Source organism: Pogona vitticeps, chromosome 2, assembly GCF_051106095.1.
Source record: "Pogona vitticeps strain Pit_001003342236 chromosome 2, PviZW2.1, whole genome shotgun sequence".
Classification (NCBI taxonomy): Eukaryota; Metazoa; Chordata; class Lepidosauria; order Squamata; family Agamidae; genus Pogona; species Pogona vitticeps.
In genome coordinates this window covers 266,382,336-266,409,652 of record NC_135784.1, presented here as the reverse complement: position 1 = coordinate 266,409,652, position 27,317 = coordinate 266,382,336, and the positions used below count along the sequence as shown (strand labels likewise).

Sequence of the window (27,317 nt, the reverse complement as noted above, 5' to 3'; positions counted from 1 at the left end):
GGGCTGGTTTTCTTTTTGTCATATTTTGTTTATATGCTTGCCTAACTGCCTAGTTCTGAAAGTTACAATAGACAGGATCAGAAAACAGGTATTTCTTCATAGTGTGCCATAGTGCTACACTTTTCAACAAGGTATGGTAGTTTTTGTCAAATCTTCTTTCTGATATTTTTCAGTTCTTGTACTAAGCAAAATGCAGGCATGGAAAAATTGAGTGTTTGTTTTATTCATTTTGAAACTATTTTTAACTTGCATTGTCTATACAAAAAGAAGCAGCAGCACAGAGTTTTTTCCTGACCTGCATGCACATTCCACAAATGCTTGGGCATTGCAGTATTTTACTATTTGTCAGGGCTCTGTAGGATAATTATAGTTTGAACTTCCAGATTCAGCTAGTCAGCTGATTGAGAGCAATTTACTGCACATTCTGACAATCTGGGCCACTGACATACTGCAGATTATTATTGTAGGATTCTCTGAAAAGCAAATGACTTTAATACATTACTTTAAACATGCAACTTAAGGTAATGATTTATCAGCCGATTGTCAGCCTTCTTATTTATGATTACTGAAGGCCCCCAAACCCGAATGATATTGGAGGCCTGAAATTTCCATAGCAGAGAAATCTATGATTTGCTGTGAATCCTTTCAGCCCTCAATAGATGGGAAAAGATTGAAATGCTCTGGAGATGAGTCCTCTTTATTTTTTTAATGAAAGGCTGTATAATATATTTTCTGTATGGCTGCAGCAGCTGTCAGGGAGAGCATCTCAGTTCAGCTCTATTATGGGAGAACCAATACCCCATCCTATGGCATTGAGATACACTGAGGGGCCAGCACTGATTGACAGCTTGTCACCATGACGTCTTATTCCATCTCTGTTATGGAGAAAATTAATGTCACACCACCAGCCTTATGACTCGCTGTCATCTTAGAACTGCTCACCTTTTATCAATGCTCTAAATAACATTTCAAGCCCATCGTCTCACGGTGGACAATCCGGTCAAGGGACATTAAATCGGATGACTGTGAAATGTCATAATAAAAATGGAATGCTAACAACTTCTTCACTAAACTAGCTTCTCTGGTTTTTAAACTGTGACAAGGGGGAGCAGGGGTTCAGCATCCCCGTTCTGAAAAGGTCATACAATCTTTCTCTTGGTCTGCTATCCATTATGGCCCCTCTCCCTCCCACCTCAAAAGGAATTAATCTTTTCATACAACAGTGATAAAATAATGGTTCAAACAGTAATGCCTGTTTAATTTGTAGGATTCTGATGTTCAGCTACAAATGGTTAAATGACAGTAAGAGTCATTTTCCAAGACTATTTGATCTGATGGCAGGGTCAAGTCATTTACTGTTTTTATCTCAAGACTAGATGGAAAATAATTTTTTATATAAAAAAGGCTCTTTAAGAAAAAAAATTAAAAATTAAGTTCCATAAAATAAAATAATTAAATGGAATTCTGCATCTTGCTGATTGTACAGCAGTTGTTTGTATGTTTCACAAAGGAAAGAAGCACAAACACTGAAGATAAGACAGAGACCAAGATACAGAAATGTATACAGGCTCCACAAATATGGTATTGATTTTTTAAATCCTGTCTTTCAGTAACTACGAATGAATCAGCAAACAAAGTAACTTAAGTTTGTCGGAAAACCTTCAGACATCTGATAATAACCATTATGATAAAGCTGTAATTCAAGCACGAGATTGCTTTAAAAGAGGATGTTCCTGTTTTATTAGTGTTAATCTTGCTTGTACTGGTTATAAGATTTGGTGGGTGGAGGTGACACAAGTTTCAAAAAAAGTTGCGATTTTCAGGAATTATATTTTTGTAAAGTTATTTTTATAAAGTTATCAGACTAGCCAGTATCACTTGCTTCACATTAACCTAACAAATCCAGGGGGGTGGGGGGGATATGATTTCCTACTTGCTATAAAAATGAGTATCACTATAATTAATCCACCAGAAATGCATGGTATCTATTAATATCTGGTCTGATGGAACAAGCTGCCTTGGTTGATATCAAAATCTGAAATAATACGTGCAATTACTAGTTTTCAGACATAGTACACAATATCTTAGCTCTCAGCTAGTTTAGGAAATACAGTACAGTATAATGTTTAGCCTTGCTAAGTCACCTCTATTAAACTGTGTTTATGATAACACTACTGGTGTATGATTTGTACAAGCACCAGCAGACAGCTGATTCAGTGGAGATAGGTAGAATAAATTTGCTGAAGCGCACATCCTACTAATCTGTTTGAAGAATATTGTACAGCATTAGTACCAGCACTTCATGTTATCTGCAGAGCCTGATAAGGTACATCTTTATTAAATTCAGTTATTGAAAGGATGTCAGCCAGGGAATAGGAATATTTTAAAATAAAAAAAAATTAAACAGCCCTTTGTTAGTCAGAGCCTGGCTTAATGGCAAAGTGTCTAGAGAAGCTTCTAAACACCTGGCAGCACCGTACAATAAAAGCTTTGTAATTTTAGGTGGAAATAGCTTTTCTTCTTTATTCTTTGCATGTAGTAAGTCAGTTTTAGTGAGTTCAGTATTACTAAATGCTGGAGTAAGAGCTCCCCTTGCTGTTGCTTTACTAAAACTACACAGTAGCTTATATGATGTGAGGATGCTGGGAAATAAAATAATTTATTTTCAAAATATTCAATACAGAATTTAGAACTATAGTGTCATTATTATAATCAGAACAAATTGTGCCTCTGTTCTTTAGCATCTTATTTGTGTTGTTCTCTTAAACCTTTGAACAACCGTAAAGTTCTTCTATATATTGCTGAATTCTCAAGTCACCTGACTTACTGTTGGGAGATACCAACAGAATAAGTTGCTAATTATGGATCTAAGTTAGTGTTTTACTGGTGAATAGCCAGCAAGTAAAATTCCTTAGAGACTAAAGGCAAAATATGTTGTTATTTGTCTGGAGGAACAGTACAAGTTAGCAACAAGTAAATGGAAATTGTTAAGAGGATTAATATTTAGCATAATACACTGAGGCTATTCCAAAAAGAATCTGACCATTAGTTCCGGATATTAATCAAGCTAATGTATGGCTGCAGTCCTAAATCAGTATGCTAAGATCAACAAGCTGAATGGTGTTCAGTACTATTGGGTGAATTTCTCCTTATTTCATTTTTCATTGTTTATGACATTCTAATCCTAGGCAATCAAGAATAAGAAAAGTGTGTTACATACATATCTCTTCAGTATTTCTTCCTGTTCCTTTGGATCGTCCAAGGCACTGATTGGGAGATCAGAGATGCTAACTGCAGCTGAGGCAGTCAGGGTCACGAGTAGTACCACATAGCCCTCTCCCTCCTCCAGAGGTAACTCCAGTTTATGAGTCTGCTCTTTACTCAGAGTTGACAGGTCAACCTGGCACCTAGAAAGAAATGCTTTTCATCAGCATGCAGTTTTCTTCACAGAGTGATGAACGACATGCTCACAACTACACAAAATGTAAATAAATAAACCTATCCTACCCACAGATCTTAAGAAGGCACTTTCTCAAGATTCAGCTCTTTTGACATTCATTTCACTCTGTCACAAGAACATGGCAGTGCTATTGTACAGAATTATATAACTGCTTTCAAAGCTTAGAAGAAAGCACAGTACTAGAATGAAAGGTGTTATCACATTTCATATGTAACTCCTTTCAAATTCCTAAGGAGCTCTATCACCAAAATTCATGAATACTGCCTTCAGAACATAGCTCAATTTACTTACCCATATTTTTCGCTCCATAAGACGCACCTCTCCATAAGACGCACCAAATTTTTAGGAGAAGAAAACAGGAAAAAAATAATCTGTTTTCTTCGCTCCATAAGACGCACAGACTTTCCACCCCCCTGTTTTGTGGAAAAAAGTGCGTCTTATAGTGCAAAAAATACAGTAGTTTATGAAGATCACGTTGCATCATGTTTAAGGAAAATCACAACTCTTGAAGACTCTTCTGAATTTTTTCATCAACTTTCCTTCCCCAACAGGGTGGCTTGCATAATTCCCACTCCTGCTTTAAGAGGTATGCTTTTGGAAATTCTCACCCCTATATTTTAAGAAGTATCATGCCACTGCAATATATCTTCTTTGTACAGTAGTATGTTTGTTAAGCTTTCCCATTTTTCTTCTATTGGTTTAAAATGTAAAATGATATTTTTCTGATAAGATAAATTGATATGGATTTCATTACAAACCAACCAACAAATTGAAAGTGAGAGAACTTATTTTTTTAAAAATGAGTCCTATTTTCACAGTATTTTGATTTGCTGTCCCTTTGCATATAGAAATGAGCAGCAGCTGACACATACACACAGATAGCTCAGGTAGACCTTGAAGATGTCCTAGCAGCATGGGGAAACAGGAGATCACCTCTCAGGTGGCTCTCCCATAAAAGATGGCAGGGTTCTGATACTAGGGACTTTGCTTCTTGGAGACAGAGAGGGGTTTCAAGGAGAAGATCAGTGGGTTGTTTCCAGCAAGCCAGGTACTGAAGCTTCATAGGACATATTAGTGTAAGAAAATGGAGTTTCCCCTTTCCCTGCACAAGAAAAGTTTTTCCCCCAAGTTGAATGATCTGTGAAAAAAAATATGATTATCACTCCTGCCCCCGGCTGAAAGTCTAACATAGGTATTTTACCCTGCCATAGCTTTGTGCATAAATGCCCAAGAACCATATTCTATATTCTCAATGGCTTATTTCCAAGTCATTGAATACTTGTCAAAGACAACTGTAGAATATACAGAGGTGCCTCGCATTACGACATTAATTCATTCCAGCGAAATCGCTGTAGAACAAACACGTCATAATGTGAAATTAAAAAGCCCATAGAAACGCATTAAAACCTGATTAAAACCTAGGGGCTTGAAACTCACTGTCCAGCGAAGATCCTCCATAGAGCGGCCATTTTCACTGCCTGTGCAGCGAGGAATCCATTCCAGAAAACAGCGGGGAGCCATGTTTTTACCCGGCCGCCATTTTGAAACTGCCAATCAGCTGGCCGGAAATCATCGCTTTGCGAGAATCAGTTCCCGAAGCAGGGGACCGGTCATTGTAAAGCAAAATTCCCCCATAGGAAGTGATTTCGTCGTAAAACGGAGCGCTCATAATGCAAGGCACCACTGTATTGAGTCTCTGATTTGCTTGCTAAGAAACACCTACAGTACTATTATTTTTTGTAGCTACATTCAGCTCAGAGTTTAGAATATACTTTCAATTAGTTGCATTTTGGTAATGAATAGTGTAACCAGTAGTTACAAAGTTAGTTATTAGATGTAACAAGTAATACCTAAGTGGCTCAGGTGTTACAAAATCTTTACTTTTAAAAGGGCATTATTTTAATAGTCATTTTAAGAAGCATTTTGACAGGGTTTTTTCAGCTTTACTGCTATTTTCTTAATTCTAATTAGCAAAGACAGTATTTTTTTGCTTGGGACTTTTGGATTTTTAAAATATTTCTAAGTTACAATATTAGAACTGGCCACTAGAGGGAACCAGAGAGTATTTCTCTCTACTTTTCTGTGTTGCACATTAAGAAAATGCAACATGTTAATAACACTGGTGTACAATTTTTTTTAGAAGTTGTCTGCTTCAGAGATAAAGTGTACTATTTATTTATTATGTATTTTGATGTGCTGAATTAAAATAGGACAAGTAAAAATATTGCACTGCAATGGACTACCCATGAGAACAGAGCTACAAAAATGATAATGGCAACATCGCTGCCGTGAAGGAATGAGTAATGTAATAAATTCCTCTCAAAATGAGATGCCCCAATCTTTGCATTTAGCTGGACTTGATGAGCCTGATGTGGCCTCTGAGAAGATTTACTACTACTGTATATGTCTAAGAAGAGACCACTAACTTCCCGCCTAAAACCCTGATTCCTGACTTTAGCATTCCTGGCATTTCGCAAAACCAAAAGCCTTCTCTTGTATATAATTTACAAAAGCAGAGCACTCTGGACAAGTGGATATGAACCTTCAACACACAATCCTAGTGCTCAAACATGATAATAGTTTAGACAGCTACTCAGAGAATCTGGTACTCAGGTAGAATACCTGTAAGCATCCAAACATGGAAAGGCTGCCTATTCACCTTCTGTTAACAATTTTCCAGTTCTATCAAAGGTATTCAGTGATTAACCCAGAACATCCCTACCACTGAATGAGCGTTGTAGCAATGGCTGACATTTGTTTAAAACTTTAGATGGCTGTCATGAGATAATCCATCCTGTTTTTATAAGGTGATTGTCTAAGATGCTTTAAAAATGGTTACATTGTAAATACATCCCATAGTTATAAAAAATCCAATTGAAAGATGGGGGGGAATAGTCATAGCATAGCATAGGTTTCCACACCATTTTATGATGTAGGTGACATTCGGCAGCACTCCATCCATGCAAAAATATCTGATGTCATGGGCCCACCATCTCCCAAGAGTTGTGTCACAGGGATGGGGGTTTTAGGTTTCTTTGAGACTTAGGAAGACCCAACTCCACCTAGATTCCTGTTCAGATAAAAAGTTCCCAGCTAGCAGTAGGGCTGCAACAAGATGTCTGAGTGGACCTAGGCTAGCTAAGCCTCAAAGACTTCCAGTTTGGACATTTTTTCCCCATATGAATCACACTTAGGTGTGTATGGTTTATAAGGCATGTGCAAGTCAGGCAGAACTCCTAGAATGGGGAGTTATGGGATTTGTAGTCCAAGAAATCTGAAAATCCCATCTTTATTGTTATCATTTTGCCACACATTTGATTTTGCTTAGAGTTCCCACCTATTGAGAGGAGCAACGCAGACCCACAGAGAAAGAAAATAAATCAGCCACCAGTAATCCCTTGACATAAAAGTATGAGCAAAAATCAGTATCTTTTTGAAGCTAAACATTCATGGTTTCATACTAATAAATAACACTATAAATCTTGCTGTATTGGAGTGCAATTAACGCCAGCTGTATAAAACTGCATAACACAGGATTTACTTATCCTGCACGTTTACCAAAACAACCTGTTCACTAACAACAGTACTCTTCCCCAGAAATATATTGCAGCTGTCAGCAGCCAATTTGGCTACATTATTCTTAAATGTTAACAGTATAACAACCATGGAGATTTATTAGCTGATTATTGTAAATGGGCTGGAATTGCATTTTAAAATGCAAATGATAGAAAGTTAAATAATTACATAGAGACTAAGATAATTTGCTTCCTTGACAAGGGCTGAACTTGATGAACTATAGGGTCCCTTCCAGCACTGCAATTCTAAAATGATAGCAATGATTATTTACTTTCATCCGGAAATGTAATTTTAAAATCCCCAATATGCATGTAAAACATTTTATGGCTAAGCAAAGGACAAGGGAAAAAAACTTACTTATTTTAGGCAAACTATGCATTAAAGGTGAAGGTACATACTGTTAAAGCTATCACTTCTTCCATATTTGGTAAATTACTTTTTGCTAAACTGTACAAGTTCTAGCAAACAAGAGTTGCATGCCTAAATACTCCTAGATGGATGAGAGATGGGGAAAGAAGGCTATGCCCCTGCATACACAAAAGCAACATGTTGGAGAAAAGAACTCTATTTACTTTTCTTCCTGACATGCTTTATGCCTGGGAAAGGTTTCCCCCTGGGGGGTACTATTCAAATTTGCAGTCTTTTCCTGAAGCTCAAGATGGCACACTCCAGGAAGATCACTACACTGAATATATTATAAAATAGTTTGCAGTCTGTCCAACTGTATAATGAGCAGTGCAATATACTCAACAATCTCATTCTGTGACCTGGCACTCTTCTCTGGAACGCATAAGCTTTACGGCACAATAAAGGCGTAATTTGGGCAAAATTCATTCCTTAGTGCTTGAGCTCAGAGCTCATTCTGCTTGTAGGTCTTTAGCAACCAGTCAAAGCAGCAATGATTTTTATCCTGCAATGGCTACAATGTACAAATGCTACACTAGGAAGGTGTTGGGTGCACCACAGGCAGGGGCCTTGGTGGCCCATCTGGATCTATTACAACCAGGGAGACAAAAGAATGGAGGTAATAAGCTGAAGGAACAAGTGAGGAGCATCTTTCATTGCTTAGTTGCATGGAAACATAAATTCTCTGTGGAGCTCTGAAGAGCCTATAGGAAAAATACGAATAAATTGCATGAAGTGGTGGGTAGCAATGCAGCCTGCAAAACACCTGAGAATTCAATATACTCAAGAAGAAACACCATTAGAGGAATGGTGAAAAGCTTTTCCCCAACGCATAATGAGTAGCCAAGATTAACTTCATGTACTGCATTAAAATTAAGTTCACAGCAACAACTGGTAATATGTTCTCCGAGCTTTAACTCTATAATTTTATAGATGCAGTGAACACACACACAAGTTAATTTTGCATGACAGGGCTGCAACCCACAGCTTTTAAAATATAAATTTTGACCTTTAAAGATCACTATTATCCAACAGAAAAAAATACCTTAACCTATTGTTTATGCTCAAATCCAATATAGTCTCTCTCTTTCTCGTGTACACACACAAACACAGGACCATTGCATTTACAAAAGAAACTGAAAACAGTGTTGTAGATGCTACTTAGAAAAACCAGTAAGGTACAGGTATTCCATATACAGTGGTGCCCCACTTGACGCTTACCCCGCATGACATCCAAATCACTTTACGATGAGTTTTTTGCGATTGCTATTGTGATCGCAAAATGATGGTTCTAATGGGTTTTTTTCGCTTGACATTGATTAGGAGCCTGCTTCGCGAACCGTTTGTTTGCTAAACAATTATTTTTCCGGCTCCGCAAAATGGCTTCCCTCCCTTTGCAAAATGGCTGTTTTTCAGACCCCTGCTTCGGAAGACAGAGATTTTAAACAGCTGATTGGTGGTTCTCTATGGGCAATCTTGGCTGGATGATGAGGTATTTCCCCATTGGAATGCACTGACCGGTTTTCAATGCATTCCAATGCGGTTTTTTTTTCGCTTGACAACGATTTCGCTTAACCGTGATTTTACCAGAACGGATTATCATCGTCAAGTGGGGCACCACTGTATAAGAATTGGCATGTCATCATTCATTAATACAGTGAATAGCTGTAGATTTTCAGTAGTCAACACTAAAGTACAATGGTTGTATTCTCCTGTAATGAAACCCATAATTTGTTTAGTTTAGTTGTGACTGAAACATATCAAGTTTTACAAGCTGAAATATACAAAAAAATCACAGTTTTTGTTTGTGACTGTGAGCTACACCCCAGCTTTGTCAATAAATGATGGTTACAGAAGTTATGTCTTAGCATTACTTCTGAATTTACTAATTTTCCCCTATGGTTGCCCAGCTACCCCAGTGCTAGGTTAGCAAGCCTTTGAAGGGATGAAAGAGAGAGAGAATAAGAAGGGAAGGGAAGATGAAATGAGACCCAGACACCAGGTGCGAAGAAAGGAGGATTCAAATGACGGCGAGGTTCCCCACTGCCCTGAATCTCTAACTGCTGCTGAAGACAGCTGTAATGGCTTTGAATACAACAGCTAAAAGCCCTTTCACATTGACTTAAGTGATCCCACTTGCTTGAACCAATGTGATGGCATTTGATTCTAAAAGAAGTAGAAGCCGCATCAGGAGAAGAGGAAATTTCGGAGGGACATCTCAGGGCTGATTCACACGGAATTTTACATTATTAGTCAACTGAAAATAATGCAAATTATATCATGCCAATCATGGAGCATTTCCTGCATTGTTTGTCAATGTAGTCATGCCCTTATTCACGTCATCAAAAGTACTGGCAAAATTGCATTGAACAATGCCTCTCCCTCACAGCATTTGTACCTGTTCACCACACGATCTTTTGTTACAAGGAAATAACTGGCTTTGCCTGTGGAATTTTCTGATCTTAACTCTTTTTCACCATTTTGGAAAGGGATGCCTTTCAATTGGTATGATCTGCCACCTAATGGTGAAGAAAAAAATATTTTGCCACATAAAATAAAAGAAAATTGACAGCAAGTAATTTTCTAGCTCCACCTTTCTCCTTTGAGCAGAAGGAATTTGCTTCAAGCAACATTGTTCCTACACCTTCTTTTCTTCAGATCTAATTCCCAGAATACAAACGGGCTGAAATTAAACAAACCTGCCAATAAAATCGTCCTTTTTTCCAGCATCTTTGTCCCAGACTGTAATTTCTATAATTCCACCTCGTTCTTCATAGAGATGCAAATCAAAATGTTCCCTCCATTGAGGATTCAAAGTTTTGGGCATAATCTGGATGAAGGAAAAAACAAGGGAAACCGTTATGTTGTAAAATTTTGCACCCCTCTACAAGAATAATTATGAATTCAAGTCCTACAAACAATCAATGGCTTCAGAAGTCATTTTGAACTGCTTCTTTAGGAAACATTGCACATCCAAGACAAAAATACAGCAGAACCTCTCTACACAAGATACTGTTTCTGTACCTAGTACAGTACTGTAGTAGTACACCCCAGAGAGGAAAATACTAGCCCTAGTCTGTTATTATCTAAACATGTGGCATCCACACCTGTTGAGGGGATGTGCACAATGTGACATTTTTGGGACTTGGTTCATGTGGACAGAGCTGCTTCTCTCTATTCAGGCGGTTGCTTTTGTATACTGATATTGGTGGTGGAGAAGGGAGGGCCAGCATGCTTCTCTCAAGACATGTAAGCTCCACACACTTTGATAGGGACTGAATAGGGCTTAAATCTCTTTATTCTAATACAAGCTTGCCTTGATCTGCATGTGCCAAATTAGATCACTTTTATTTCATAATTGGTCAGCTGGGAGATAGCATGGCTTTGTTTGCATGTCTAATATCTCAGGTATATAACACTGAAAGATCTGTGTTTCCTGGAGGGATAACATTTACTTTCATATGCAGTCGTGCCTGTATTCTATTCTGGAAAGAAAAAATTGCTACATTTTTTGTAGGTTTCCTAACATGTTCTCTTAGAAATCAAATAATGTTCCCAGAACTTCAAATTCTTAGCAACGGAAATACAAAAAACAGAACAAAATAATCAGCTACAGAATCTACTAGTTCTATCAGTTTTTTTCTGCACATGCAGTCAATTTATCATGATGCAAACTTGTTTCTTTAATTTTAAAAGGCTTTCACCATAATTTTCTTTTTTTCTGGTATGGAGAATATTGGCTAAATGTACTTCATCATCTATGAAAACTGAATTCATTTTCTCACCACAATTGTTATTTCTTTGTAGCATTTCTAAATGTCAGAAAAAACTGTTAACAGTGTACTCTACTTTTTAAAAGGTTTTTAAAAATAAAATTTAAATAGAAACAGAAGTAGGAGTATGCCCACCATCTTATTTTCCTAAATAATAAAAAAACCAAATTCCCAGAAACATACTGTTGCTTTATAGCTATTACAGGAGAGGTTCTGGCAAAGGACCATTTGTTAAAAATGGAATCCAAAGCAGGACTTGAATGACAGACCTTAAAGCCTGGGAAGTGAAAGGAAAAATCATATAGGAAAATAAAAACCTCCTGATAGAAACAGGGCCACAAGAAAGAGGAAGACTAGCACATTGAATAGGCCATGAAACAACCTCCCATATTCCATGACAGCTGTAGTAGATTCTCATAGGCATACATCTGTTAACAAGCAGGTGCTGTTCTGCATCGACTGCAGTTCCTGGACCATTTTCAACAGCAGTCCCACCTATAACTCACATGTTCGATTTAATCCGGGACTTTTGACAGAATAGTGCTACACTGCTACAGGACAGTCCCAATGTTGACACCACAATTAATGAGGCCAATCCTGACAAAGGGTCTTGGCATAAACTTTGAGATCCATCATCATTTTTAGGCTTAGGCAACTGGGCAGCTACTCTTGGGAATTCCTCTACAAGTCCAGTTGCTCAGCTAGAGGGGGGGGGAGAAGGAGACCATAGAATCTTCAATACTACCTACTTAAAACCACACTTGACAAAGGTGGTTTGCTAGAATGGATGCCAATATAGATATAAGTTCGCTTCCTGAACTATCTGGATCACCTGACATAAGACAAAAATGTCAAAGAATGAGTGTGCTCTCCGGTGAGGTGTCAGCTATAAATAAGAACAAAGGCCAGCCTTCTCATTGAGGATTAAGTCTTAAGGTATTCTTTTCTCATTCTCATTTACTATTAGCCCAAGGCAGGCAGTGACCTAAATCCACCTGCTATTCTCAACATGAATAAACTGTTTAATCAATGGAACTTACATCTGCCTGGCCAGGGGCCAATAAGCTGAAACTGAATCCAGACAAGATGGAAATTATGTTGTTGTTAGGATCGTTGGACCAGCTAGAGCAATGGCTCCCAAACGTGGGTAACCCAATATATATGTGAAGTCATCCAGATGTGGTTACGTGGAAGATGAGTCATGGCAACTGGACTTCTTCAAATGAAGGAACACTGCTGATTGTGTTCCTGAGCCATTGCCCCTCCTGTGCTGGGCCATTCTCCTGATTATTGGTTGTTTGGCTTCTCCAATGTAGAGCTCCAAACACTCCTCTTTGCATTGTGTTTTCCCTGTCACCGGGGAAAACACAAAAGACCAAACTCCAAAATGTTCCTTCATTTGACAACCAAGATGTAGTCATTTTAGACCAGAGAAGACAGATGGTTTGAGAGAGGGGTCAGGGAGGCCACACATGTGCATATAAAAAATCCCTCACTCAACAGGGGTGGAGGCCTTAGATACAATCTGTCTCCTATTTATCATGCTGCCCTTTCATCCGTCCCCAGAAGGATTAGCGACACACACAAGAAAAATCACTGTTAACTGTCAAGGACCCATGACAATGAGTAGAGAAGGACAGCAGAAGTGGGATTATCCCTCACCCCCAGTCCTTTGTCTTTCTAATGAGCCTATTCAGACCAGGGGGAAGTGGAACCAAGGTGGAGGATATATCAGGCATCTCCTACCAACCCTCCTCAGACTGAACAAGCTGCTTGGATCAGTAGTGAAATGTTTCAACCTAACAAGAACGAAGTCTAGATGCCATGACTCAACTTCCAGATGTGGGTAACCCGAGTGTTCTTGGACTGCCAAATCCCAAAAACCTTGGCTAGCACAGCTGGTGGTGAAAGCATCTGAGAATTGCAATCCAAGAACACTCAAGTTACCCAAGGTTAGGAACCACTGGGCTAGAGGGATATTTACCTGGCCTGGATGGAGTTACACCACCCCTGAAGGATCAGGTTTGCAGCTTGGGGTACTCCTGGACATTGTCCTCTTTCTTGGGGCACAAATCTCTGCTCTGACCAGAACTGCCCTTTATCAATTTTGGCTTATTGCCCAGCTATGCCCATATCGAGATAAGAAATGCTTAAAAACAGTCCTTCCTGCATTGGTAATCTCCAGAATAGACTACTGCAATGCTCTCTACATAGAGCTGTCTTTGAAAGCAGTAAGAAAACTTCAACAAGTTCAAAATGCAGCAGCCAGACTGCTTACTGGTATCAGCAGATTCAAACATATCTCCCCAGTTCTGGCATGCCTTCAATGGCTCCTTCTTAATTTCCAAGCACAATTCAATGCTCTGGTTATTACCTATAAAGCCCTTAACAGTTTAAGACCTTGATACTTTTTGGAAAGTATCTCCCATAAAACAGCTACCTGTCCCAATTGCTCTTCAAGGTCCATGATGCAAGGAATGGCTACACTGAAGGAGGGACAAAAGAGTAAGCACAAGAAACCATGCTTTCTGTCTTTGGAATAAATTTCCTCTAGAGGTTTGGCAGGTTCATTCTTTCCAAGTTTTTGAGAAGTTGGTAAGAACTACACTTTTTAAAGCAGCTTTTTATTCGTATTGTTGTTTGTGGCATGGGATTGTTTTTTTTAAAATAAATGGTACGTTAATAGTATATTATGTATTATTTGACTGAATTCTCAGTTATAGACTGACTAGAGAGTGACACGCTAAACAAACCAAAAACCAACAAACATGTTGTTTGTTGACTTATCCTTCATCGGTTGACTCAATAGATCTACTCTATCTGGAACTAAAAACTAGATTCAGGCCAAAGAGTGACAGGATACATGCTTTGCCTCCAAAGAACCCCAAATTCAAACCACAGTACCTCAGGGGAGAAGGTCTCCTCAGCCTACCCTGCAAAGCCCCTGCAGCCAATACTGAGCTCACTGGACCAACAGATCCCTGTGCCTGATAGGATGCCATCACTTTTCTAAATTGCATCGCTGGAGGAGGAGTGAAAAGAAATGCCAACCTTTCAATCTTTGCCAACCTTCAAATGTACTGGATTACAACTTCCATCATCCCTATGTTCTGAAGGTGGGCGAGCCTGGCTTAATTTTTTTCCCCTCATAACCTGTACAATCTACACCATATTTACACCAGATGTATCAGCACAAATCCTTACAATTAGAGCTTCATCTTTAAAATCAGTTTGCCTCAAACCACATACTAGAAGAATTATCTGGGTGAACCTACATTCTGGATTGAACAAGAATATTAGGTTCTAAGACTTAAATTTGGCACCCTGAATAGCTTAAGAAAGCACACACATATGCTAAGTGGACATTGCAAAACATCACTGTGACCAGGAAAAACATTTCAACAAAGTTACCTTACTCTTGTACTTCTGTTGTCCCAGCCGGAATTTCACATAGGGATCACTAAGCCCATTTGGATCCATGGCCTTGAGTTCACGACCTTCAATCAAAGTGATGCTGACTATTCCTCTCCATAGCTGCGCTTTCCGGTGCAGGTCTGACAGCCGTATACTCTGGGTCTGAAACTTCAGGTGCAGAAAGAACCCAGATTTAGCTAAATCACAAGCAAACAAACCTTTGTAATTTTCTTCCAAATGAGAATGGTTTTTTTAAAATGAACTGCACATGTTAATAGCAAAACATTACTAAAGTGTGCTGCTTACGTATATAAGCAAAATAGAATTGATTAGCTGCAGCAGTTTTCGGAATTAATAATGATTATGTCCTGTCAAGTAAACTGTAATACCTGTTTTCCAGGTATAGAATACAGTACTCAGAAATGGTTTGCAATTCCTATCTTCGGAGGGCATCCTAGGGCTATTCAACTTGCCCTAGGCTGCACAGGCTGGCTTTTCTCATAAGGGACACAATAGGGAATTGAACTCCAACCCACTGAGCTATCTAGTCAACTTAAATTCTCTTACCAAGTAAACACTACCATTGCTGAAGGAACAGGTCACCATTTTTCTAGTCACACTGTCAAACTATTAACATGTACAGTATGTATTCTACCTGCATAGTCATAAATAATAATATCATTGGTGGCCTGCACCTTACAGTCTGCAAAAAAAATCTAGTATTTCATTTATGGTGACTAAGTAATGAATTGTGTTCATTCGTGTCACCAAACTGGTAATACTTGCAAATATACACATTCTACTGGATACTAAAACACAGTGTTATGAATATCTCACAAAAAGTTGCACTTTATGGTTTTATCATAAAAATTATGGAGTTTTCTAATTTTTTGGAGCTGTTGGAGTTTTCTAATTTTTTGAAAAAATATTAGAAACTAGTTGCACATATAACTTAACACTTTAGTCATCTTCTTTTTACTACTCCACTGTTACAAGTACAGGTCCTTAAGAGGCAATGCTTGATATTCTGACTCATTTCCATCTTTCTGAGAAGCAATGGATGACATTCGTATTCTTTTGCCCAACCATGTTCTTCTGGGTGATGAAAACCCCTTTTCTCTACAAGACTGAGAGATGAAACAGAATCCTTGATGACTTCACTATGAAAAATTTGCCCCAAATGAGGGGATAATAAAATATGCCCTCCACTTGGTCCCTGAACTTTTCCTCGTTCTCTCTAGTTATGTGATAGCTTTCAGTTTGTGCAGGTTGAGGAAGAGACGGCTTCCTTGGAAGTCGGATACTCTGCTTTTTTGGATCCATGTTTTTCTTGGATATTAGAATCTGCCAGGAAGGCATTCCCCATTTGTCTAATGCTTCTCAGACTGTGAGTGCATTTCACACCGCACTTGAGGTAGTGGCCAAGCCCTTATCAGAAAAAAAAAATTAACAAAAAATTCTTCTAGGTAATTATTATCTGATAAATGCTGACAGATTTTGGAAAAGAAGGTGGTTTCTTAATTCCAGATGGTATTAGATGGTGCTGATTGCTTGGATCCACTGCAGTCTGATTAGGTCTACCTGTCATGTCTCTCTCACGGGACTGTTTCAGCCCACCCCAAGATCTGAGAATTGTAAGTAAGTGACTGTTCTTGCAGATGTCTGACAAGGACCCGTGAGTTCTGCAAAGATCTTGAAACCGCACTGCGGAAGGAGGGTGCCCCTTCCCAGTCCTGCTGAGAGAATGACACTACTGGAACATGGTCAGTGAATATTTAATTGATTGGTTTACTGGTAGTGCATCCCCCCTTTTAAGATACCTCTGCACAACTCAAGATGCCAAACCACTATGGAAGTGTGAGCAAGCTGAGACAATCTAACTTTTAAGAAATTCCTTCTGCACTAACAACGGTAACTTTACAGTACATGTTAAAATTTCCGTTCACTCTACTGAAAAGAACATTCAGAGTCACAAATTCACATGAGCAATTATCCTAAAGAATATATCACAGCAAAGTAAAAGCAAAGTGCTGCTTATGTACTGGCCCATAGTTCTTAAAACTCTCTCTAGGCAATTTACAATTTAATTATCCAGACTACACATTGTTCCTCACCCTGGCAAGTTGGGTACTCAGTTTACTGACCTCAGAAGGATAGAAAGCTGAGTAAAACTCAAACTATCCACCTAAGTCGAAGATTGCACTCGGGCCATGAACAGAGTTTTCACTACAGTACTGCAGTTTAACCACTGTGCCATTAAGTTCCATAATGAGTTACTAGGTCAAAGAAGTTACAATATACCATTCATAAAGTGCATTCTTTAACATAAAATATTTTAACTTATTTTGCTCACCAGCTTTCTTTCTGAAACATATACTTTTGCAACAAGACAAATCCTCCACTCATACAATAATTCCACTTGCTCATACTTTTCCTACATGAATTTTTAATTTGGCATGAATAGCATTATCATAGAATATATTCACAGTTTTCACTAGGTTTTTTAAAAGTCACATCACACTAGTTCCTCAGATATTTTGCAATCTAGCCAAAATAACTACCTAATATCTGTTATATCTATTTTGTACAATTTTATTGAGGGACAGTGATGGATCAAACTCAAAACATTTTGCTGGCTGTTTTTAAATATTTTTAAAAATATTTTTAAAAATATTTCAGAATGTGTTTCCATGGTCAAGGGCAAGTATGGGGTTCTACTCTTACAGTCTGGCTGTCATGTATAAGTTAGTCACTTTTTCTTTTGTGTATTCTCTTTTAACAATCCCTCCATAAAGGATTGCACCGAGAAGAATATTTAGATGGTACAGCACACAGCCAGAAATGGTGACCATCAACTCCTTATATATATGATGGCTGAAAAAATGAATAGTGCAAATTTCTGCACATCATAGTGACTCAAGAGCCCATTTCATACTAACATTTCTATGCACAACCCCATAATCAGTAGTAGTCAGAAGGAAACATGTGAGCAAAGCTAAAGCAGCCGTCCCATGTACGTGCATCTGGCTTTAGCACTTGTTAGAACCAATCAGGAGCTTGCTTGAATTCAAATTAAATACACAAGACTGTGTTGCTTTATACCTCTTAAACCCAGAATACAAACATTAATATACCATAACTACAAAGTACAGTAGATCAATTTATTTATTTATTTATTTATTTATTTATTTATTTATTTATTTATTTATTTATTTATTTATTTATTTATTTATTTATTTATACATACCCCTCCTATCTGGTGCCATGACCACTCTAGAAGTAGACTCTACAGAGACTGGCAAACAAAAACAAATATGCTTGCAATGCAGAGGTGACAGCAAGCACTGAAAACAAAGATAGATGCTAATATCTGCTTTGCCATTCCTACTTTTTTAAAAAAGCCTGACAAACATTATAGAAGTTGAATGCAAATAGAAGAATTCTTCTCAATGCCCTAGTGGTATTCTTCAACTTTAAATCTCCTTTTCTACTTCCTTCGGTTGTGGAGACTTGCCCTCCACCAATTTTACTCATAACTTCATGGAAGTAAGTAGTGAAATGGATCAACAGAACAAGTAATACAAGCAAGATCATTACAGATGAGTCATCTATAATGTCGTAATGACACCTAGCCTTTATTTGTAAGGACACCTAGCCTTTATGTAATAGACACCATTACAGCCAAGAAAAGAGACCACTCTGCATCCAGAGTGAGAGAACAGATTGGTTACCTGTAACTGTGGTTCCTCTAGGGGTCACTGGTGCATTCACACATAGGGGTGATACTCCCATACAGTGGGGTCTTGACTTGAGAACTTAATCCGTATTGGAAGGCGGTTCTCAAGTCAAAAAGTCTGTAAGTCAAGTCTCCATTGACCTACAGTGCATTGAAAACCAATTAATCCCGTAACAGGCCGTTTTTGTTCCATTTTGGTTTTTTTCTGGTCTGTAAGTCAAATCTCAGTCTGCAAGTCAAACCTAAATTTTGCGGCCAGAGAAGTCTGTAACTCAAAAAGTCTGTAAGTCAAGCCGTCTGTAAGTCAAGGGTCCACTGTATGTGAGATACACTGAGACTCTGATGAAGAAACAAAAGTTTCTGTAGCAATGACTATCATGAGAAAAGGCAAACTAATACTCTCTACAAATCAGCCATTTAATAGTTCATATTCAACTAATAAATTCATATATGCCTCATAACTGCTATGCTCACAGATGCAGGACTTTTGTCTCCTCCATCCACCCTTTCTCATAAACTTGCTGATCATGAAGAAAAACGAACACATTGTATCAGACTGCTTTTCCTGTAAATAGATCTTCCTGTCTCTCTCTGACCAGTCCAGCTAGACCTACTCAGATGCTTTGTAATGATGGAGACAATTTAGTGTTGTATCGTCTCTACCAAAATACATTTGTTTGCGACTAAAAGGCCTGCCTCATTATCAAAGTTATAAAGCAGTTTTACAAGAGAACAGTTTGTGTCAGAAATTTCAGTTCAGGTGACACAACATAGAGAATGTCACAGTTCTTCTAAGACCACATGCTTAGAATTACCTTACTTGATCTTTTCCAACTCTTCCTCATTAGCATTGTCTGTAAATGAAATAGAGCATTTAAATCACCTTTTACTCATTCACACAGGAGGCTAGTTGACTTCCAAAGGAGCAATGCACATACTGAAGTGACAGGCACATTCCCAAACAGCTACACAAAACTCAGATGAAACGACTCCTTCAAGCATCATTCAGATGAAAGCAGAATTCAGATTTAACACTTGGATTTTTTTTTTTAGATGAAAAGGAGAAATGGCTTAAAGTAACCTGAACATGCTTGGGATTGCTGGAAAAAAAGAAAAAGAAGAAATGACAATGGTCTGAACTAGATATAAAGAACAGTAATCTGAACTAGATATTAAAAGTAGAATCTAATGGATTAACTGTTATGCAACATGGAGGATTAGAAGACAAAACTGGTGGCGTGGACTGAAAGCTTACATTCCTTCCATAAAACATATTCTTCCATTAACAAAAGAGGTCCTTCAGAGCTAATGTAGTGTCTCTACAGATATACCGTGTGCTACTGGTTCTAAAATCCTGCTTTTTGTTATCACTGTTATCAAGGCAAGACTCTGGAAGGAAGTGTAGGTTTCACCCAGAAGAATGGGCAAGAGAGGCCCCAAATACAGCAGCATGGATTGGTCATATTTTGAAGTAAACAAACTAATATGCATTACCACCTAAAGAGTCCTCTGCATGAGAGTGCCACTTTCAGAGTCCAAAATCCTGTAACAGTCACATTTGCAAAAGGCCTGTTGGAATACTACTGAGGAGGAGAAATGGGGATATTATGATATATTGATACAAATACAGGACAGGAACAGGTGATACCTTTAATCAATGATTAAGAAAATAAAACAAACACTAACAACAAAGTGAGCTTCCAATGACAACTCATCTTCTTCAAAGCTGTGCATCACATTCTTTTGGGTAATTCCAACTTATATGCTTTTAAAGGTATCATCTGTTCCTATATTTGTAATGTTTCCACGACCATGTGGCCTTTTTCTGATTTTTCATTATATATTAAAATTAGGGTGAAATTTTTCTTTTTTTAATGCAAACTACTGTGAATTTACATGAGGTACAGAGTCAAACCACTGCTTGTGTGATTTGGTGTGCTAGTCTCTCTAATGATTGCTCAATATGCAGATCTGCAACCCCCTTTAGAAACTTGGGATGGTCAGGGAGTAATGCTTCTTTGACTGTAGCCTGGCCAGAATCATGTTGGTTTATGTGCTTCTGTAACAGCAATTGTGCAAGTCATTTAAGCTGTTTTGAGTAATTTGGACCATCACACACCCAGTTGATGTGACTGGTTGAACAAAAGAGAGTTTGGAAAATGCGAAAAGCACTTCCGTGAATGCTCTTGGCCCACACGGGAAACTTCAATAGGATTCTGGCTTCTTTTCCCACTAACGGGTATGCTACAGACAAGGGTATAATAGGACAAGAGAGAGAGAATTTTAAACATGCCATCTTCTAATCTGTTGCCTACTGTGCACTTACCGAGGCACTGTCATATGACTGATGTAATAACTTTTAGAAGTTTGCTTATCAGTAATTAAAACATGCACATAAAACTTAACAGCTGCAGTACACTCATTTTTCATTGAAGTTATATGTGTGAGAGGAATATAAATAAAAATAATTTTGTTCCATGAGTGTAAAAACTTTCATGACCAGAACTCTCTTTCATAAAAATAATATGACTGATTGATTGACTCATTGACTGACTGATTGATTGCAGCTGTATACCACCTTTCTCCCAGTTGGAAGAGCTCAGGATGTCCAAGGCATAGGATTTTCAGAATTCATGCACTACAGCTCCCGGAAATCTGCAGGAATTTGCCTAGCCGGACTTCTAGGGACTTTAACCAAAACCTCCAAATCCTTCCGGGTGTCTATAATTACCTTCAGCTAAAAAACAATGCCTTCTTTAAGACATGATGAAGATGGAAGAAGGGGCTGGGCAGGGCTAAGTTATATTGTAACTGGAAAGCATTATGGGTCTACTAGTCTCCCTATTATGTTCTATGCAGGGTGCCTCTCAGGAAACTACCACACCCATATTGCCTTGGAGTTTCCAGAGAGCTTACAGACGCTAGCCATGCTCCTCCGTCTTTATCATATCCACGAGAAGCCATTATTTCTCAGCTGAAAATGATTAGGGACATCTGAAACGCCAGGAGGAGTGTTGTTTCATTTCTTTTTGTTTTGGTTAAGCCCCTAGAAGTCTATTTGGGGGAATTCCTGCAGACATAGGGGGCTATAGTCCATGAATTCTGTAAACCCCATACCTACGGCTCAAATCCCAGGATTAGAGATGGGACCAAATTAATTCATTATCATAGCACCATAGCTGCCGTGCATCAACACACCCCACCCTCCGGACGGCTGGGCCACTAACCTTGCACTGTGTGGCACTGGGGTCCTTCTCCAGCAGTGCTCCAATCTGGGCAGGATCTTGGGCTGCCCGCTTCCTTGTCAGAGTGGTTGGCTGGTGGAGGAAGCAGGGCCAGGCAGGTTCTGTCGAGATTGGAGTGCCATCAAAGGAGGACCCTGCCAATGCAAGGCAAGTGGCCTAGCCAGTCATGGAGGGGGAGGAATAGATATGCAGCAGTTGTAGTGCCACAGCGACGTATTTCATCATCAGGGACTGAATGAATTCAATCCCATCTCTACCCAGGATCCAAAGCTGACTGAGAAAGCACCTCGAAGTCTGTGTCCTTCAATACTTATCATTACTTAATAATTGCCTTTATTATTACTTGTTATTACTTAATTATTACCCTTATTGGTTGTTGTGGGTTTTTCGGGCTCTTTGGCCGTGTTCTGAAGGTTGTTCTTCCTAACGTTTCGCCAGTCTCTGTGGCCGGCATCTTCAGAGGACAGCAACCTGTGCTCTCTATTACCCTTATTACTGAAGGTCCTTTTGAATGGAAATTGGATTAAAACTGTAATTTGTATATGTAGCAATATATGGCTGAATTAGAATTCCTGAGTTATAGTTCCTCCATGGTAGGAAAGATCTGCAGAGTTTGATCTCTTTTCACCTAACTTATCAGGAAAGAAAAAGACTATGAAATAGATTACCAGGTTCTTCAAAACTGTGTGATATCTGCGAATTGATGGGTTAGATATCCAGAATAAAGAGGGCTGCATTTTCTACATCTGAAAGTCTGCAGAATTTACTTTCATTCTAGATAGGAGACAACTGCAACATATATACAAGCAGCCCAGCACCTAGAATTAGAAGTAAGGTGTTGTGTGTCTCAGGAAGAGCATGGAGTGCTAGGGTAGGCATATTTCATAATGGTACTACTTTTGTTAATCTCTGCGGAAATAAACCAGGTAAGTAAGTATGTTGGAGATAAAAATGATATATGGAGAGAGAAAAAGGGAAAAAAATCATTGCCATTTATAAGAATTTTTATGCAGAACACTTTTAATTACAGATTGTAAAGTTAGTGCTGTGTTCAGACTGAGGCTGTGGTCAGACCAGCAAAATGTTTCCGAGTTACTCCTCATCAAGTTTGACCCTTTACTTGGGGAGTTCAGATGACGACGTACCGAAGTCGTCAATTCTTTTGTTCTCATTCCATGATGTTTCTGTATGAAATGCCGCCTGCTGGGAGGCTTCAATTTTTTTTTGTTGCTGGCTTCATTGTGCAACAACTACAGTGGTATCCTGTGGGCGTGGTTGTACTGTTACTTTTTCTGGCAAGCTGCCTTGTGTTGTTTCTGCTAGTGATATCATTTGCCTGAATGTCCTTTTTTAAAAAACAATTTAGCGAGTGCAATGTTGGTACATTGGAAAACCTATGTCATCAGTCTCTGCACTTCACTTATTTGCACATCCATCCACATAGTGGTGCTCCTTCCCCCCTCAGCCCTTTCACGTTTCCCTCCCAGGGACCTTGCGGTAGAGCTGCAATGAAAACAAAGCCCGGTTAAGAGTTCCTCTGCTGTAAGAGGTACAAATGAAATGCAGCAGAGAAACTCATAACCATCAAGGAAATGTTGCCAAAATGTCAATGTAACAAAACAAAATTTAAAAAAGGAAAAAAAGAGGCCCCAGAGACATAAACAAACTGGAGGGTAATATTCCAGTATCGAAATGTAGCCAATCATATCACATCAAATTGAGGAAATGTTGCAGTAGTTAAAAAAAAAAATCAAAACACATATCCCAGGATATATGTCATGTGACCTCATGATGTGACTGCTCAGGGAGTAAAAGACACAAGAAAATAGAGGGACAGCTTGGTGGTGTGAGTACGGTCTCAGTTTCATCTGAGGGTTTGTGAACTTATTTAGTTTAAAAATATAGACTTTGGTCACTATCCAGTCTTCTATCTGGGTCTTGCTGTTTCCTTCAGAACCAGCATTTGTCCTCTCTCTTGCAGCCCCCCTATTCTGGAGGCCTGGAAAACCCACTGGAGTAGGTTTTCAGAGCCACAGAAAGCTGCACTGGGAGACAAAAAACATTCAAATTCTGCCAGCATTTGAAACATCACTGGACAGGGCCTAGGAGCTTACTTTAATTTCCCACACAGGAGTATTGTCTGTCAGTTTATAGTGCAAAGCCACTGTAGCAACAAATTCAATGTAAACATTTCTTGCTGACTGTCAGCATTACATTTCAGAGAACACAGCAACGTTAGTTAAACCAATGGAAGGACATCCTATAGGAGGATGCTTCGGGTGGATTAAACAAAGGTGTCACTAGCTTTGATAGACTTAGAAATGAGGAATGAGCCAGAAATTGAGTTCTATTTAAGATCTGAGAGCATGTGTTTTAATTCTAACAGAAACATATGGAGGTTACTATGGATATAATTAAAGAAATACTGTAAGAGCTAAAACAGAGTGACCATCAATATGCCCTTTTATAATACTCTTCAATACTGTGTGTACAAGTTTATGTCAGCAACTTTAGAAGTCCGCTGGCTAAAGATGGTATAGAGGTGAATAAGTAACGTAAAAATATTTTTGAAACACAGAATTGAAGAATGTGCCTCTCAACATGACACAGACTCTTCCTTCCAAAACCAGAGAAGTTATTCATTTTTCAAAACTTTGAGTATTAAATTATGAGAGGCATTTGCAGGAAATGTTATATTCTGTGATTTAAAGTAATCACTCATATATTTCCGAGCTTCTTCTCTCTTTTAACACTAATCAGATAGATAAGGTATAAAAAATAGGGGGGGCACACTGCTATGGTCTTTGAACTGAAATCTCCTAAAGAACAAAAATGCAAACAAGAAAAAACAATCATGCATTCATTTCAGTATGGATAATGGATAAAGGAATGCAGACACAATAGATAACTATCTACAATGCATGCAAATATTATACTACAATACATGCATTCTTGCACACAGAAATGCTGCTTGTTAATATTTAACACAGAACATACAAGACTTTGAAAATCTGAGTTTCAACTTTTTGCTTACAAAATTTAATCACACCCTGTCTACATGCTCTATTTAGAAGTTTTATTGTTTCAGTTGTCTTGCTTAAAAGTAGATGTGTACAACTTGCAGCTGTACTGAACATTAAAAAGTTCATTACTTCTGTATGTGTCTTTTCTGTCTAGAATTCACACTTGAGGATTGCGTGTAGAGATTAGTCATTAAAGAAAAAAAATCATCTTTTGAATTTGCAGGTATTCACACTAAAGTAAAACTATATATCCATTAAGAATTGTTGGAACTAGTGCTACTGCAACTATGCATGAAGAATACATCCGAGAAATAAAAATATATCACTATAATTTTTCAGGTATAAATGCAGTAATTTAGGCAGAAGCCTCAGCAAATTGATCAACATGTGGTTTTCTCTGCAAGCTAAAATTACAAACAACAGTAGATAGTACAAAAATATAGACATACTAGACAGATGTTCAGGAAGTTTTGGATTACAGAATTAATTAGTTGTTGAAGTACCAGAATGTTAAATCCCTGTCACTTCAAAAGGAGGCTACAATTAACCTCCTAGCCAACTGTCTTTTAAAAACCCACAGAATTATAATGGCACTTTTAAGGAAACTACTGTAAGAATTGGAAACATGTGGCCCATAGACTACATGTGCCTGCTGAGTCAATCATATGCCCTACACCACCTGTCAATTCTACACTGCCAAAATTAAGAGCCACTACAAACCCTCTTTCCCTTCCTATATTTAACATACCCATTTACAAGGGAAGGAAACATTTCAATCCATTTCTATGGTTCAGAAGAGAACCACTCTGGGGTGCAATTGGGGACATTCATACCCTTTTGCACCAAAGAAAATTCTTGTATTTGTCAGCAAACGTCAGCAATAACAACAAAAGCACCAGGAACATTGCCAGGCACAACTAAATATTGGTGGTATAGCCACCAGTGGGATCCAGTCTAAACTCTAGTGGCTTGAAGGTATGGGAATTTGCCAACCTTGCCTGTAAAGGATGGGCAGAACTACAAATTAAATATGACATGCATATGTTGCTGAGATAGCATTCCTGTTTCTAGGAACATGACATTCGGAATTTTCGACTACAATCCCATAACTCTCCATTCTGGGAGTTCCTCTTGACAGACATCTAAATGTGTCTCACCCAGGAGAAAGACTTGAGCTTCAAGGCTTTATGATCAAGCTACATCTAGGTCTGTCCAAGCTTTCTGTTCAGAAATACACTGCCCGGTACTACCTGGGATTCAATGGGAAATTGTGAAATATGTACAGTTGTCCAAAAATTCCAAATGCCACATCTCTCCATGTTTGTAATCCTTCCGTTCTCTGACAAACAGCTGAAAACAATCACAGACATTATGGTAGGACACCCAGCTATTTCAGACACTGTAATCTCAAATGCTTTACAGAGTGACAAGTAGGAAAACAAGTATATGAACTACATCAAAGAAAGGACTTGTCAAGACTCCACTTGTAAGCTTCACATCACACCTATTAAGCTAGAGCCAAACCTCCAAATTCCCTGCAGTAAGGTGCCATGTCAGTTTGTTGCAACAAAAACAAAATCTTGTGAAACCTCTAAGACTAACAGGTTTATTAGAATATGGGCTACTGTCGACTGGATGAAGTTTGTTTGCACGTTCAACACTACACCACCCTAAAAAATGTTCACTAGGAAACACTGGTTGTTCTGTAAGTGATACCATGTGAAGCTGATGATGTCATCAGCCATGGCAATTTTCCAGATTTTTAATATTCTATTACTGGAATCAGAATTCCTGAAGGTTCCCACAAAATCCCCTTCATCAGGGGAAGATTTTGTGGGGCACAGGATGGGGGCCGTTTTTAACTTCCGAAAATCATTGTCACCAATAAAGTCATTCTGATATGGAAAACTTTGGAAATTAAAGACTTTCACCTATTCCATGGCACCCAACAGCTTCCCTAGGATGAGGGAGCTCCTATGGCAGCCGTGGGACCTTCAGCAAGAAATCAGTATTATTTTTATTACTGATGACATCATCAGCCTTACACACTGGAACTGTGTGTACAGGATTTTAGCGAACTCACCCCTTTGTTGGATAAAAAACTGCAATTCCACAACAGTATTTCAATGTATCTAGAAACTTTAACTTGTTAAAATCTGCACCTTGAAGCTTTAAATTTTCCTTCTTTCACAGTGAGAACAGACAGATGGAAACATCACATGAGCCTAAAGCTTTCCATGCCCTATGTATCACTCTCCCAAACTCCTCCATCTCCCTGCTTCTTTTCCCCTCACACCCTCTTACAAAACTCAGGTTTCCAACAGAATAACAAGCAAATTCATCAGTGGGTCAAATCCAACATGAGCACTATTGAGACTAATATTTAAAGCAATGGGACAAGTTATTTGTGACAAATAAGTCCCATTCATTAGCAATTAATCTACTCCAGCAATGGCTTTACACCATCAAGTACTGTGTCAAAACAATCAAAATCCTTTCCTAGGAGATACCAAGAAAGCCACTCAAGTTTACATTTTAAAACAAAGCCAATACAACATATATTGTTGAATCCTTTAATTTGAACTTGCACATTCTATAACCGTAGAAACTGAATCTCTAGATTAACTAGAGGACAGGTGTTGTTATGCTCCTTTGAACAGATAAAAGTCACAGCTAGATGTGCCC

The 27,317-nt window shown here is 38.5% G+C and overlaps 1 protein-coding gene across 18 annotated transcripts in view; it reads right to left on the bottom strand.

The window, feature by feature from the left end:
• Positions 1–27,317, bottom strand: part of MCTP1 (multiple C2 and transmembrane domain containing 1) — a 247,541-nt gene that overhangs the window by 132,096 nt on the left and 88,128 nt on the right. For 8 of the 18 annotated variants that reach the window (XM_072992519.2, XM_072992521.2, XM_072992524.2 and 5 more), the window contains exons 6-10: positions 19,180–19,218; positions 17,876–17,914; positions 14,626–14,796; positions 10,141–10,271; positions 3,221–3,407 (exon numbers count right to left, since the gene is read on the bottom strand). In XM_072992519.2, coding sequence (XP_072848620.2) covers positions 3,221–3,407; positions 10,141–10,271; positions 14,626–14,796; positions 17,876–17,914; positions 19,180–19,218 — 567 coding nt within the window. The remainder of the gene's footprint in view (positions 1–3,220; positions 3,408–10,140; positions 10,272–14,625; positions 14,797–17,875; positions 17,915–19,179; positions 19,219–27,317) is intronic. The other 10 variants (XM_072992520.2, XM_072992523.2, XM_078386295.1 and 7 more) reach the window with 2 other exon arrangements.